We start from the raw sequence: 15,196 nt of genomic DNA on the forward strand, positions 1-15,196 counted from the left end.
GCCACCAGGTTTGCACACATCTCAGGAGGGATTTTGTTCCACTCCTCTTTGCAGATCTTCTCCAAGTCATTAAGGTTTCGAGGCTGACGTTTGGCAACTCGGACCTTCAGCTCCCTCCACAGATTTTCTATGGGAGTAAGGTCTGGAGACTGGCTAGGCCACTCCAGGACCTTAATGTGCCTCTTCTTGAGCCACTCCTTTGTTGCCTTGGCTGTGTGTTTTGGGTCATTGTAATAATAATAATAAGCCATTTAGCAGACGCTTTTATCCAAAGCGACTTACAGTCATGCGTGCATAATTTTTTTTTTTGTGTATGGGTGGTCCCGGGGATCGAACCCACTACCTTGGCGTTACAAGCGCCGTGCTCTACCAGCTGAGCTACAGAGGACCACTTTAAGGTGTCATGCTGGAATACCCATCCACAACCCATTTTCAATGCCCTGGCTGAGGGAAGGAGGTTCTCACCCAAGATTTGACGGTACATGGCCCCGTCCATCGTCCCTTTGATGTGGTGAAGTTGTCCTGTCCCCTTAGCAGAAAAACACCCCCAAAGCATAATGTTTCCACCTCCATGTTTGAAGGTGGGAATGGTGTTCTTGGGGTCATAGGCAGCATTCCTCCTCCTCCAAACATGGCGAGTTGAGTTGATGCCAAAGAGCTCGATTTTGGTCTCATCTGACCACAACACTTTCACCCAGTTCTCCTCTGAATCATTCAGATGTTCATTGGTAAACTTCAGACAGGCCTGTATATGTGCTATCTTGAGCAGGGGGACCTTGCGGGCCCTGCAGGATTTCAGTCCTTCACGGCGTAGTGTGTTACCAATTGTTTTCTTGGTGACTATGGTCCCAGCTGCCTTGAGATCATTGACAAGGTCCTCCCGTGTAGTTCTGGGCTGATTCCTCACCGTTCTCATGATCATTGCAACTCCACGAGGTGAGATCTTGCTTGGAGCCCCAGGCCGAGGGAGATTGACAGTTCTTTTGTGTTTCTTCCATTTGCGAATAAACTGTTGTCACCTTCTCACCAAGCTGCTTGGCGATGGTCTTGTAGCCCATTCCAGCCTTGTGTAGGTCTACAATCTTGTCCCTGACATCCTTGGAGAGCTCTTTGGTCTTGGCCATGGTGGAGAGTTTGGAATCTGATTGATAGATTGCTTCTGTGGACAGGTGTATTTTATACAGGTAACAAACTGAGATTAGGAGCACTCCCTTTAAGAGTGTGCTCCTAATCTCAGCTCGTTACCTGTATAAAAGACACCTGGGAGCCAGAAATCTTTCTGATTGAGAGGGGTCAAATACTTATTTCCCTCATTAAAATGCAAATCAATTTATAACATTTTTGTTATTCTGTCTCTCACTGTTCAAATAAACCTACCATTAAAATTATAGACTGATCATTTCTTTGTCAGTGGGCAAACGTACAAAATCAGCAGGGGATCAAATATTTTTTTCCCTCACTGTATGTGCACACTGCCCACAAAATGAGGTGGAAACTGAGCTACACTTCCTAACCTCCTGCCAAATGTTCGACCACATTAGAGACTCATATTTCCCACAGATTACACAGATCCACAAAGAATTCGAAAACAAATCAAATTTTTATAAACTCTCATATCTATTGGGTGAGATACCACAGTTGTGCAATCACAGCAGCAAGATTTGTGACCTGTTGCCACAAGAAAAGGGCAAGCAATGAAGAACAAACACCATTGTAAATACAACCTATATTTATGTTGATTTATTTTCCCTTTTGTACTTTAACTATTTGCACATCGTTACAACACTGTATATAGACATAATATGACGCTTGAAATGTCTTTATTCTTTTGGAACTTTTGTGAGTGTAATGTTTACTGTTCATTTTGTATTGTTTATTTCACTTTTGTTTATTATCTACTTCACTTGCTTTGGCAATGTTAACATATATTTCCCATGCCAATAAAGCCCCTTAAGTTTTGAGAGAGAGAGAGAGAGAGAGAGAGAGAGAGAGAGACAGAGAGAGAGAGAGAGAGAGAGAGAGGAACTGAATAATATTAAGAAACGCTATAGATGGAAGGAAAGTAGTGTTGAAACCTACCAAAAAACAATTAGGAAACAACAAATTCAATCCATTCTAGACAACTTCCTGGACAAAACGTTCCACTGTAATAGTGAAGGTGTAAACTTGGCAGTAGAAAACCTAAACAGTATATTTGACCTCTCAGCTTCCCTATCAAATATAAAAATCTCTAACAGAAAACCAAAGAAAAGTAATAACAGTGATAAATGGTTTGATGAAGAATGCAAAAACCTAAGAAAGAAATTGAGAAACCTATCCAACCAAAAACATAGAGACCCAGAAAACCTGAGCCTACGCCTTCACTATGGTGAATCACTAAAACAATACAGAAATACACTACGGAAAAAGAAGGAACAGCATGTCAGAAATCAGCTCAATGTAATTGAAGAATCCATAGACTCTAACCACTTCTGGGAAAATTGGAAAACACTAAACAAACAACAACACGAAGAGCTATCTATCCAAAACGGAGATGTATGGGTAAACCACTTCTCCAATCTTTTTGGCCCTATAACAGAGAACAAACAGCAAAAAAATATACATGATCAAATGCAAATCTTAGAATCAACTATTAAAGACTACCAGAACCCACTGGATTCTCCAATTACATTGAATGAACTACAGGACAAAATACAAACCCTCCAACCCAAAAAGTCCTGTGGTGTTGATGGTATCCTCAATGAAATGATAAAATATACAGACCACAAATTTCAATTAGCTATACTTAAACTCTTTAACATCATCCTTAGCTCTGGCATCTTCCCCAATATTTGGAACCAAGGACTGATCACCCCAATCCACAAAAGTGGAGACAAATTTGACCCCAATAACTACCGTGGGATATGCGTCAACAGCAACCTTGGGAAAATCCTCTGCATTATCATTAACAGCAGACTAGTTCATTTCCTCAGTGAAAACAATGTACTGAGCAAATGTCAAATTGGCTTTTTACCAAATTACCATACGACAGACCACGTATTCACCCTGCACACCCTAATTGACAAAAAAACAAACCAAAACAAAGGCAAAGTCTTCTCATGCTTTGTTGATTTCAAAAAAGCTTTTGACTCAATTTGGCATGAGGGTCTGCTATACAAATTGATGGAAAGTGGGGTTGGGGGAAAAACATACGACATTATAAAATCCATGTACACAAACAACAAGTGTACAGTTAAAATTGGCAAAAAACACACACATTTCTTTCCACAGGGCCGTGGGGTGAGACAGGGATGCAGTTTAAGCCCCACCCTCTTCAACATATATATCAACGAATTGGCGAGGGCACTAGAACAGTCTGCAGCACCCGGCCTCACCCTACTAGAATCTGAAGTCAAATGTCTTCTGTTTGCTGATGATCTGGTACTTCTGTCACCAACCAAGGAGGGCCTACAGCAGCACCTACATCTTCTGCACAGATTCTGTCAGACCTGGGCCCTGACAGTAAATCTCAGTAAGACAAAAATAATGGTGTTCCAAAAAAGGTCCAGTTGCCAGGACCACAAATACAAATTCCATCTAGACACCGTTGCCCTAGAGCACACAAAAAACTATACATACCTCGGCCTAAACATCAGCGCCACAGGTAACTTCCACAAAGCTGTGAACGATCTGAGAGACAAGGCAAGAAGGGCCTTCTATGCCATCAAAAGGAACATACAATTTGACATACCAATTAGGATCTGGCTAAAAATACTTGAATCAGTTATAGAACCCATTGCCCTTTATGGTTCTGAGGTCTGGGGTCCGCTCACCAACCAAGAATTCACAAAATGGGACAAACACCAAATTGAGACTCTGCATGCAGAATTCTGCAAAAACATCCTCCGTGTACAACGTAAAACACCAAATAATGCATGCAGAGCAGAATTAGGCCAATACCCGCTAATTATCAAAATCCAGAAAAGAGCCGTTAAATTCTATAACCACTTAAAAGGAAGCGATTCCCAAACCTTCCATAACAAAGCCATCACCTACAGAGAGATGAACTTGGAGAAGAGTCCCCTAAGTAAGCTTGTCCTGGGCCTCTGTTCACAAATACAAACAGACCCCACACAGCCCCAGGACAACAACAACTACAACAACAACACAATTAGACCCAACCAAATCATGAGAAAACAAAAAGAGAATTACTTGACACATTGGAAAGAACAAACAAAAAAACTCAGCAAACTAGAATGCTATTTGGCCCTAAACAGAGAGTACACAGTGGCAGAATACCTGACCACTGTGACTGACCCAAACTTAAGGAAAGCTTTGACTATGTACAGACTCAGTGAGCATAGCCTTGCTATTGAGAAAGGCCGCCGTAGGCAGACCTGGCACTCAAGAGAAGACAGGCTATGTGCACACTGCCCACAAAATGAGGTTGAAACTGAGCTGCACTTCCTAACCTCCTGCCAAATGTATGACCATATTAGAGACACATATTTCCCTCAGATTACAGCGATCCACAAAGAATTCGAAAACAAACCCAATTTTGATAAACTCCCTTATCTACTGGGTGAAAAACCACAGTGTGCCATCACAGCTGCAAGATTTTGACCTGTTGCCACAAGAAAAGGGCAACCAGTGAAGAACAAACACCATTGTAAATACAACCCATATTTATGTTTATTTATTTTCCCATTTGTACTTTAACTATTTGCACATTGTTACAACACTGTATATATACATAATATGACATTTGAAATGTCTTTATTCTTTTGAAACTTCTGAGTGTAATGTTTACTGTTAATATTTATTGTTTATTTCACTTTTGTTTACTATCTACTTCACTTGCTTTGGCAATGTTAACACACGTTTCCCATGCCAATAAAGCCCTTAAATTGAATTGAATTGAATTGAATTGAGAGGAATCTTTTAGTCACTGCATCAGTTAATTGCTCAGCATGGATGTAGGTGAGTTCAAGTTCAAATTTGTTTATTCGTTATATACACATGATATACAGTACATGGAGTACACAGTGCAACGAACAACTACACTTTTAGAAAAAAGGGTTCCAAAAGGGTTCTTCGGCTGTCCCCATAGGAGAACCCTTTCTGGTTCCAGGTAGAACACTTTTTGGTTCCATGTAGAACCATCTGCATAAATGGTTCTACATTGAACTCAAAAGGGTTCTACCTGGAACCCAAAGGGTTCTTCAAAACATTATTCTATGGGGACAGCTGAAGAAACCTTTTAGGTTCTAGATAGCACCTTTGTAGCTCTCACAGTCAGAATTAGACGTTCACCCATGTTTTTCAAATGTCAAATTTCGAAGTTGTTGCAAACATCAAATTTCAAAGTGCTTAAGGTTAAGTTTAGGCATTAACTCCCAGTTTTTAAGGTTACGGTTAAGTTTAGACATTAACTCCGAAATCTTAAGGTTAGTCATTAACTCCGAATGGTTAAGGCTAGGGTTAAGCTTTGCGATAGGCTTAAAACTAAAATCTCAAAAACAACTCTCTATTGCTGGATTTGAACTTGCAACCTTTTGAATCAGATGCTTACGGATATCTGCCATCCCTGTCCTCAAGCCCTAGTAAAACCGAAACCTACTTGAAGGTAACAGCGCTCACGGTTGCCCCTAGTGGCAGGTTTTCACTTAATCTCCCAATGTCCTCAGACATGGATGAACATCGAATACTGACTTGTGTCACGGGTGACCTGGCTGGCAATGAAATGCTTACCTGCAGGTTCACCTCTCTCTCTGCAGGTTCACCTCTCGCCAGGTTCACCTCTCGACAGGTTCACCTATCACAGTGCAGCAACAATAGAATAAATATATTGGTAAAGAAAGACTAATATAAAAAAAACGAAATGAGCTAAAAATGTAATAGTAATTTAGCAAGCACAAACATTTTGAGAAATCAAATAATTAAAGCAGAAATACACACTAAATAGCATAGTCTAGAGGAAGCCTGCAAGATGCTAGTTGAGGTAGGCCTATTCAATTATATTTTTCCATATAACCTTTGGGTTAGATTTACATTCAGGAAAAACAACAGAGCAGTCAATTGTATTTATGTTTCTGTAAAAAGCGTTGGGCTAAAAATGCAAAGTAATACATTTTTCATTTCATTTTAGGCTTTTACATTGATAGAATACAGTTGAGTTTTTATTATTTTGTTTCTAAAGATGTCAGATGAATGTATTTTCACGGTGAGAGGCGGACAGGTGGCTGTTTACTCGTGCACTAACGGCAATTGTGTCAAAACCGGTTGATCTCATCCAATTCCCGCGCTATTTGTGTCATTCTGGAATTAATGTTAATAACACACAACTGTCATCTCGTGGACGGCATCCATATTTCTATTAATTGGAAATAAAATATGATATCAGGAACGTTTTAGCACCAAAGCATATTTTGACTGTCCAGCGCCGCCATGTGTGTGTTTGTTTGTGTGTGTGTAGGCGCCTATGTGTTTTTAATGGTCTTCTAATCCCTCTCGCATTTGGCTGGCGATTTAATCCTGGCCTTGTTTATGACCAAGCCCCTAAAGACTCACCCTGAATCTATATCCGCCCATCCATCCATCATGACCAAGCCCCTAAAGACTCACCCTGAATCTATATCCGCCCATCCATCCATCCATCCATCCATCTATCCAACTATCCATTCACACAAACACACTTAGCATATACACGTTCAAAAGAAAAAGCACACAGAGAGTGCTGAGTGAAACACAGAGAGAGATACAGGGAGGGAGAAAGAGACAGACATGGAGGGAGAGAGAAAGGAGCGAAAGGAGAGAGAGAGAGAGAGAGAGAGAGAGAGAGAGAGAGAGAGAGAGAGAGCAGACAGTGTCAGATCAGTGGTTGACCTGTGTCGCGATGAAGCCCCCATATTGGAGCCGCGAGTGCGAGGGCGACAGACAGAGAGCGAGCGAAGAGCGTGGGAAAAGAGACTAGGGGTTCTGTCGTTGCCATGAGGAGAAAGTGGATTAATCACGACCAAGATGCTCTGATCAGTGCATGAAGAGTGGGTTTTCTCTGATCAGTGCATGAAGAGTGGGTTTTCTCTGATCAGTGCATGAAGAGTGGGTTTTCTCTGATCAGTGCATGAAGAGTGGGTTTTCTCCAAAACATGCACCGTAGTCTAGTTGAGGTAGGCCTATTCAATTATCTTTTTCCATATAACCTTTGGGTTAGATTTACATTCAAGAAAAACAACAGAGCAGTCAATTCTATTTATGTTTCTGTAAAAAGCGTTGGGCTAAAAATGCAAAGTAATACATTTTCCATTTCATTTTAGGTTTATACATTGATAGGATACAGTTGAGTTTTTATTATTTTGTTTCTAAACGAATGATGAACATGTGAGATGAGTGTGTCTTCACGGTGAGAGGCGAACAGGTGGCTGTTTACTCGTGCACTAACGCCAATTGTGTCAAAGCCCGGTTGATCTCATCGGATTCACGCGCTGTTTGCGTCGTCCTGGAATTAGTGTTTATAAAACAAAACTGTCCTCTCGTTGACAGCATCCATATTTCTATTAATTGGAAATAAAATATATCAGGAACGTTTTAGCACCAAAGCATATTTTGACTGCCTGCAACAAAGCTTCTATTAATATTAGAGTGCATATAGGCTAGGCAATAATAGCCTAACTCTGTGTATTGCCCCCGCCTGCTGATGACAGTACTAATGATTTAGACTGCTGTTCGTGTTACTGAGACCAGCCTAATGACTGTGTGTGTGTGTGTGTGTGTGTGTGTGTGAGAGAGAGAGAGAGAGGAGAGAGAGAGAGAGAGAGAGAGAGAGAGAGAGAGAGAGAGAGAGAGAGAGAGAGAGCGAGAGCGAGAGCGAGAGAGAGAGAGAGAGAGAGAGAGAGAGAGAGAGAGCGAGAGCGAGAGAGATGAGTGACAGTGTAATTGATCAATAAACGGACCCAGACGCATATTCTATCAATATGTCTCAGGATGGCCACAGGGGGGTAGACTTGACATGCTCCGTTTGAGAGGACACACACACACACACACACACACACACACACACACACACACACACACTGTTGGTCATTGTGTTTGTTGTGTGTATGTGTGTGATCTGGTGATCAGTGTGTGTTTGGTGATCTAGCCTAGTGTCACTGGTTCGATGCGGGGATTCATTCACAAACATCTTCGCAGGGTGGAACACTAGAATAGAAAAACTCAAAGGCACCGAATCTGACTTTTACTGGAGGGGAAGGCGCGCGCTGAGGCAGTCACCTTGTGGTCTGAAAGCTGCAGGCGCAGCAGGAAATAAAACCAAACATAAAACACAAGCTCACCAACCGCAGTTCTCCCTGAGTGGAGTTGTGTCAGACAGACAGACACACATGACAGTCACTCCTCAGCACAGTGTGAGGAAATAGACAGCGGTCAGATAACTCTGCCCCGTCGCGAGACAGACTGGCTGAGGAGATAGAGAGAGAGGGGGATTGAGAGACCAGCGCAGAGGATAGAAGAGGGAGTTTGGCGCGCGTTGCGTGAGCAGACATAGCAACGGCAGAGTTTGTGCGTGACATGAAGACGAGATGAGCTCGAGCTGTGGCCTTGGTCGCGAGCAGCCGGTGCTGGTTCTGCCGTTATCCCGTGGAAATTAACGAGGTCGTAGGCTACATGTGATGACACGAGCCCCCCGACTGTGGCAGGGTCAGATTGACACGGTAAGACTCTCTGTGCGTAGATTTGGATTTCATGTGGATGCAACAGTGAGACACAGCAGATAGCCTACACTCTGTTTACTTCATATGGAATGGAAATACATGCTTTTGGTTGACGTCAGACAATTCTAATGCTCATTTCAGATCATGTCTCTGTCATGTTTTTGCATTAATCGCCCGTTAAAAGCTCCTACCAACGTGCATACACCCTGACGTTACCGGGGTTGTGTATTGGTACCGTACCCCCTCCCCCAAATGCTACAGGCTTGCTGTTCTCTCTCTGTGACAGAATTTCGTGTAGCAGACAACCTTCTTGCCCTCCTGTCTTTAAGTCTGTCTGACCGGTAAGGGTTTTGATGTTAACATTGTCAAGAGAAAGATACAAGTTACAGAACTCTCTTCTCTGCAATGGTTGAGTGGGTAAACGGTGGCGCGCGCGACGACTGTTGTTATGGTTCCATTTCAGCACCGCGGAAAGCTGCAGAGGGCAAGCCATCCAGCTACCGGATCCGTCCCGTTTACACAGGCTATGAGACAGACAAACAGCCCATGTTATTTGACATTGTTAACCATGGAGCCAGGAGCGGACTGGGACCAAAAAGGCCCTGCCATTTCTAACACACCGACCAATTTTTTCCCATAATGCCACCATTATGCCCAGATAATTATAACTTTGAATAATAATAAAATAAAAGTTAGACAGGCTCACTGGGCTAAAATGGACCATCCCATCTGGCATTTCGGGCCAGTCTGCCCCTGCTTGGAGCACATTCCCATTGGCGGACTTCACAGGGGCATCCATAGGCTACACAGTCAAATCAAATCAAATCAAATTTGATTGGTCACATACATATATTTAGCAGATGTTATTGTGGGTTTAGCGAAATGCTTGTGTTCCTAGCTCCAACAGTGCAGTAGTATCTAACAATTCATCTACATCTAAGTCATTTAGCAGACGCTCTTATCCAGAGCGACTTACAATTCACAACAATACACAAAAATCTAAAAGTAAGAATGGAATTAAGAAATATATAAATATTAGGACGAGATATATAAATATTAGGACGAGATATATAAATATTAGGACGAGGTATATAAATATTAGGACGAGATATATGAATATTAGGCACAGAGATCCTATATGTAATTCTATGGGCACAGGCACATCGTGTGAAAATGCTGCTATAATCTCCCGCTCTGTTTACTCAACCAATCAATGACGACACCTACGGGAAACTTCAATGTCCCAGACTGTTGATTGTCCGGTGTATTAACGGGGTTTATTTAAAGCGTTAACCATGGTTTGTTGAATGTGGCAGCCTAGCCTAATGTCAGTTTCTACGGGTGTGAGAGAAGCGCATTGTCCTCTGTAGCCTACGGGCTGATAAAGGTGCATGCCTAATTGAGCAGATATATGTTTCTGTGAATGGGATATAGGGGGAATTAATTCGGTTTCGTAATAAAGTGAGATGTGCTCTATACCAGAGCACATACAGAGCGGCAGGTATGCAACACCGCCCGAAGCCTTGGCGAGGAAGAGAGCGCGCGCGAGAGAGAGAGACAGTGGTGGTGGTGGTGGTGGTGGAGGAGGAGTCTGTACCATAATAAATCAGTCTCGCGGGCTGCAGGATGAATGGCTCTGAGGAAGAGGTCGGTGCAGCGGAATGGACTCAGCGCGAGCAGCTCTCCCGTTAAAGGCGCTGTAATGATGCTGTCATATTAAGTCCCTTGACCCCCTCGTTTTCCGCCTACTCCTCGCAGGGACACCGGCCGGGCTCGAGCTGTTGGGCCCGCCACTCTTCCAACATTCCGACGACCTTGATCAAGTCTATTTGCATAAACGTCAAAAATGTCAAGCATTAACGGTGGACCCATCCCCTTCAAACTAATCTGTGTACTGTGCTTCCCACGGCTTGAAATATGTTATACCTGTGGTTAAGCCATGTGGTTATGCATAGTTGAGGTGAGGTTAAATATATACTGAACAAAAATATAAACGCAACATGCAACAATTTCAACGATTTTACTGAGTTACAGTTCATATAAGGAAATCAGTAAATTGAAATAAATTCATTAGGCCCTAATCTATGGATTTCACATGACTGGGCAGGGGCGCAGCCATGGGTGGACCTGGGAGGGCATAGGCCCACCCATTTGGGAACCAGGCCCAGCCAATCAGAATGAGTTTTTCCCCACAAAAGGGCTTTATTACAGACAGAAATACTCCTCAGTTTCATCAGCTGTCCGGGTGGCTGGTCTCAGACGATCCCGCAGGTGAAGAAGCCAGATGTGGAGGTCCTGGGCTGGTGTGGTTACACGTGGTCTGCGGTTGTGAGGCTGGTTAGACATACTGCCAAATTCTCTAAAACGACGTTGGTAGAGATATTAACATTCAATACTCTGGCAACAGCTCTGGTGGACATTCCTGCAGTCAGCATGCCAATTGCACGCTCCCTCAAAACTTGAGACATCTGTGGCATTGTATTGTGTGACAAAACTGCACATTTTAGAGTGGCCTTTTATTGTCCCCAGCACAAAGGTGCACCTGTGTAATGATCATGCTATTTAATCAGCTTCTTGATATGCCACACCTGTCAGGTGGATAGATTATCTTGGCAAAGAGAAATGCTCACTAACAGGGATGAAAACATATTTGTGCACAAAATTGGAGAGAAATAAGCATTTTGTGCGTATGGAAAATTTCTGGGATCTTTTATTTCTGCTCACTTTACATGTTGTGTTTATATTTTTGTTCAGTATATTTGCTTGAAATACAAAATAGTTTTAGTTATAGTTCAAAAGGCCTATATGAGATTAAGTAGCGAGAGAGTGTTGTTCATCATTACCATTTTGTGAATTGTGTCTCTGAACCTTTGAAAAGCTACACAAGGCCTCAAGCATGCAATTTATAGTTATATTCTGATGAGGCAACGGTGTGAAACTGTGGTAGGATTCATGTGAGAGTATAAGGCTTTTTGGATAGGTTTCCACTGGGTGTGCTTCCTGTGCTCTGAGGCTTGGTATGGTGTTGTATGTTATTGTTCTCCTGCTCCATTTACCAGTGAGTCCACCCCCCCCCCTTCCCCTCCCCCTCACACCCTGGTAGCCATCCTTGCTCCCTGATGTGTCACAGATAGATAACAGATTGATCTGAAAACAACAAATTAAGCCACTATAAAGGATTGATTTCCTCTGCTGCGTTCAGACCCTAACCCCCCACTACCTCTCTGTTTACAGGCAATGACCTGCCCCTTTACCTGTCTGTTACCTGTTACCATGGAGACCACCGCTTCACCATAGAGGAGGATATTCTTCAACCAATTAGACTGGAGTCCGGTTTCGACCAGAAGGATTCTAAAGTATTTCCCAGGATACACTGCTTCTCACTGGCAGTTCGTTATTGTTAATGTGGCAATGACCTTTCCTTGACCTCCGCAGCAGGAGAAGGAAGAGGAAGTCTCAATTTCTGTTAGTTTTTTTGGCTTGCCACCACTCCCCACAATGGAGAGGAACTTTACTCTTATGAAGTGTAATAGTTCTTGACCAAACTGGACATCATCAAGACACATCATCAAGACATCTTAGTTAACAAACTGACCAATAAGATGATCTGGATCATCCTGGCCCTGCCCATATGGGCGTGGCGTGGGACTGTTGGTGATGCCCAGTCTAACGAGCGGCGAGTCGTGGCACACATCCCTGGTGACATCATCATAGGAGCCCTGTTCTCTGTCCATCACCAGCCGACAGCTGACAAGGTAGACCCTCTGACACTAAGACATCCTGTATGTCCACATGAATGACTGATGGTGTGAGGTAGCTTAGTGGTTAAGAGCGTTGTGCCAGTAACCGAAAGGTCTCTGGTTCTAATCCCCGAGCCGACTAGGTGAAACATCTGTCGATGTGCCCTTGAGCAAGGCACTTAATCCTAATTGCTCATGTAAGTCGCTCTGGATAAGAACGTCTGCTAAATGACCTAAAATGTAAATGTAAAAATGTGTGAGTGTGATGTACAGTGGGGTCTGAAATCATTGACACCTCTGATAAAGATTATCCAAAATGACTGTATAAAAATAAATAATTCAAATACTGAGCTTTATTGTTTGCTAAAAAAATGTTTTTCCAATCCAAGTGCCAATGCTGTTTAGCAAACACCAGGTGTTTACATTTGTTTGATAAGAGAAAAATGTAGCTCTTTGGCTATGCACACCAGTGGTGGGTTTGACGTCGAAATGAGAATGCATGAGCAGAATAGAACCCCATACCTACTGTAAAATATGGTGGTGGATCTTTAGTATTATGGGGCTATTTATCTTCCACTGTTCCTGGGGCCCTTGTTAAGGTCAACGGCATCATAAACTTTACCCACTACCAGGACATTTTAGCCAAAAACCAAGTTGCATCTGCCAGGAGGCTGAAAATTGGCCGCAAGGGAATCTTCCAGCAAGATTAACAACAAGCACACATCAAAATCCAAATATAATGGTTAATCGGCCACAAAATCAACATTTTGCAATGGCCATCTCAGTCTCCAGACTTGAAACCCATTGAAAACCTGTGGTTTGAATTGAAGAGGGCAGTCCATAAGCGCAGACAAAGGATATTAAGGATCTGGAAGGATTCTGTATGGAGGAATGGTCTAAGATCAGTCCCAGTGTGTTCTCCAACTCATAAAACAGTGCCGTTATCCTCGCAAGGTGAGGGAAGTTTTGAAAGGTATTTAAAACGGGTGTCAATAATTTTGACCCCTACCTTTTTGAGAAAAAAACTATTACTTGTTAAACAAAATATATTTCTCTGAGCAATTCTATTAGTATAAAATAACATAATTTCCCAAAACTTTTTTAGCATACAATATAGCTCAGTATTTAAATTATTTATTTTATACAGTCATTTCTGCTAATCTTTATCAAGGGTGTCAATAATTTCAGACCCCACTGTATGTGAGTGTGACAGTGTGTGTTCTCCACCCCCAGGAGCATAAGTGTAAGAAATCAAATCAAATCAAAGAGTGTCTCAGTGCATGTCGTGAGCAATACGGTATCCAGTGTGTGTGTGTGTGTGTGTGTGTGTGTGTGTGTGTGTGTGTGTGTAGTGATGCTGTATATGTGTTTGTTCCTCCCCCAGGTACACGAACGTAAATGCGGCTCAGTGCGTGAGCAGTACGGTATCCAGCGTGTTGAGGCCATGATGCACACTCTAGACCGTATCAACGCCGACCCCCGTATCCTCCCCAACATCAGCCTGGGCTGTGAGATAAGAGACTCCTGCTGGCACTCTGCTGTGGCCCTGGAGCAGAGCATTGAGTTCATACGAGACTCCCTGGTGTCCTCCGACGAGGCCGAGGTGGGGGGAGGCAGTGTGTGGGGGGGAGGCGGGGGAGGAGCCGACGGGAGGGGAGGGCCGAGGTGTGCGGACCCTGCTGCAACCCCCATGCGGGGGAAGAAGCCCATCGTCGGACTGATAGGACCAGGATCCAGCTCTGTGGCCATCCAGGTCCAGAACCTCCTACAGCTCTTCAACATACCCCAGATCGCCTACTCTGCGACCAGCATGGACCTCAGTGACAAGGTAGGCACACAATTCTATTCTAATCTATTTGACTCTATTCTATTTTCTCTGATCTACAATTTTATTAGTACTTTATGAGTATCCTACTGTGTTTCTCTCCAACAGAATCTGTATAAGCACATTATAAGTACTGTTTCTCTACCAACAGAATCTGTATAAGTACTTTATAAGTACTGTTTCTCGCCAACAGAGTTTGTATAAGTACTTTATGAGGGTGGTGCCATCAGATGCTCAGCAGGCCAGAGCCATGGTGGACATCGTCAAGAGATACAACTGGAGCTACGTCTCTGCCATACACACAGAGGGTAAGAATACACTCTGTGTGTATGTACATTGAGTATACCAAAGATTAGGAACACCTTCCTAATATTGAGTTGCAATTAATCAGTGGTTTGGCCACAAAGGGAAGCAGGTCTTTAGCTGAACCATTAATTAGAGTTACACCTTAATACACACACACACACACACACACACACACACACACACACACACACACACACACACACACACACACACACACACACACACACACACACACACACACACACACACACACACACACACAATGAGGTTCTGGCTAGGTAGGTAGAGTAGGGAGGGAGGGGGTAGGAGTATGGGGAGGAGGGGGGAGGAAGTTAGGGGGAGAGATGGAGGGGATGGGAGGAGGGGAGGGATAGTTAGGGGGAGAGATGGAGGATGGGGAGGAGGGGAGGGATAGTTAGGGGGAGAGATGGAGGGGAGGGATAGTTAGGGGGAGAGAGGAGGATGGGGATGGGAGGGGAGGGATAGTTAGGGGGAGAGATGGAGGGGAGGGATAGTTAGGGGGAGAGAGATGGAGGGGAGGGATAGTTAGGGGGAGAGATGGAGGATGGGGAGGAGGGGAGGGATAGGTAGGGGGAGAGATGGAGGAGGGGAGGGGATAGTTAGGGGAGCTCCCG

At 43.5% G+C, this 15,196-nt stretch overlaps 1 protein-coding gene across 1 annotated transcript in view; it reads left to right on the plus strand.

Annotated features, from left to right (window-relative positions):
• Nucleotides 1–12,292: 12,292 nt before the first annotated feature.
• The window catches only part of LOC311102281 (metabotropic glutamate receptor 5-like), a gene marked incomplete at both ends in the record, with an annotated part of 100,463 nt that continues 97,559 nt past the window's right edge, over nucleotides 12,293–15,196 (plus strand). Inside the window, 3 exons of the mRNA XM_084143574.1 lie at nucleotides 12,293–12,445; nucleotides 13,815–14,258; nucleotides 14,449–14,563. Of these exons, the coding sequence (XP_083999700.1) occupies nucleotides 12,293–12,445; nucleotides 13,815–14,258; nucleotides 14,449–14,563 (712 nt within the window). The remainder of the gene's footprint in view (nucleotides 12,446–13,814; nucleotides 14,259–14,448; nucleotides 14,564–15,196) is intronic.

This window comes from Coregonus lavaretus (assembly GCF_964263955.1).
Source record: "Coregonus lavaretus genome assembly, chromosome: 26".
Classification (NCBI taxonomy): Eukaryota; Metazoa; Chordata; class Actinopteri; order Salmoniformes; family Salmonidae; genus Coregonus; species Coregonus lavaretus.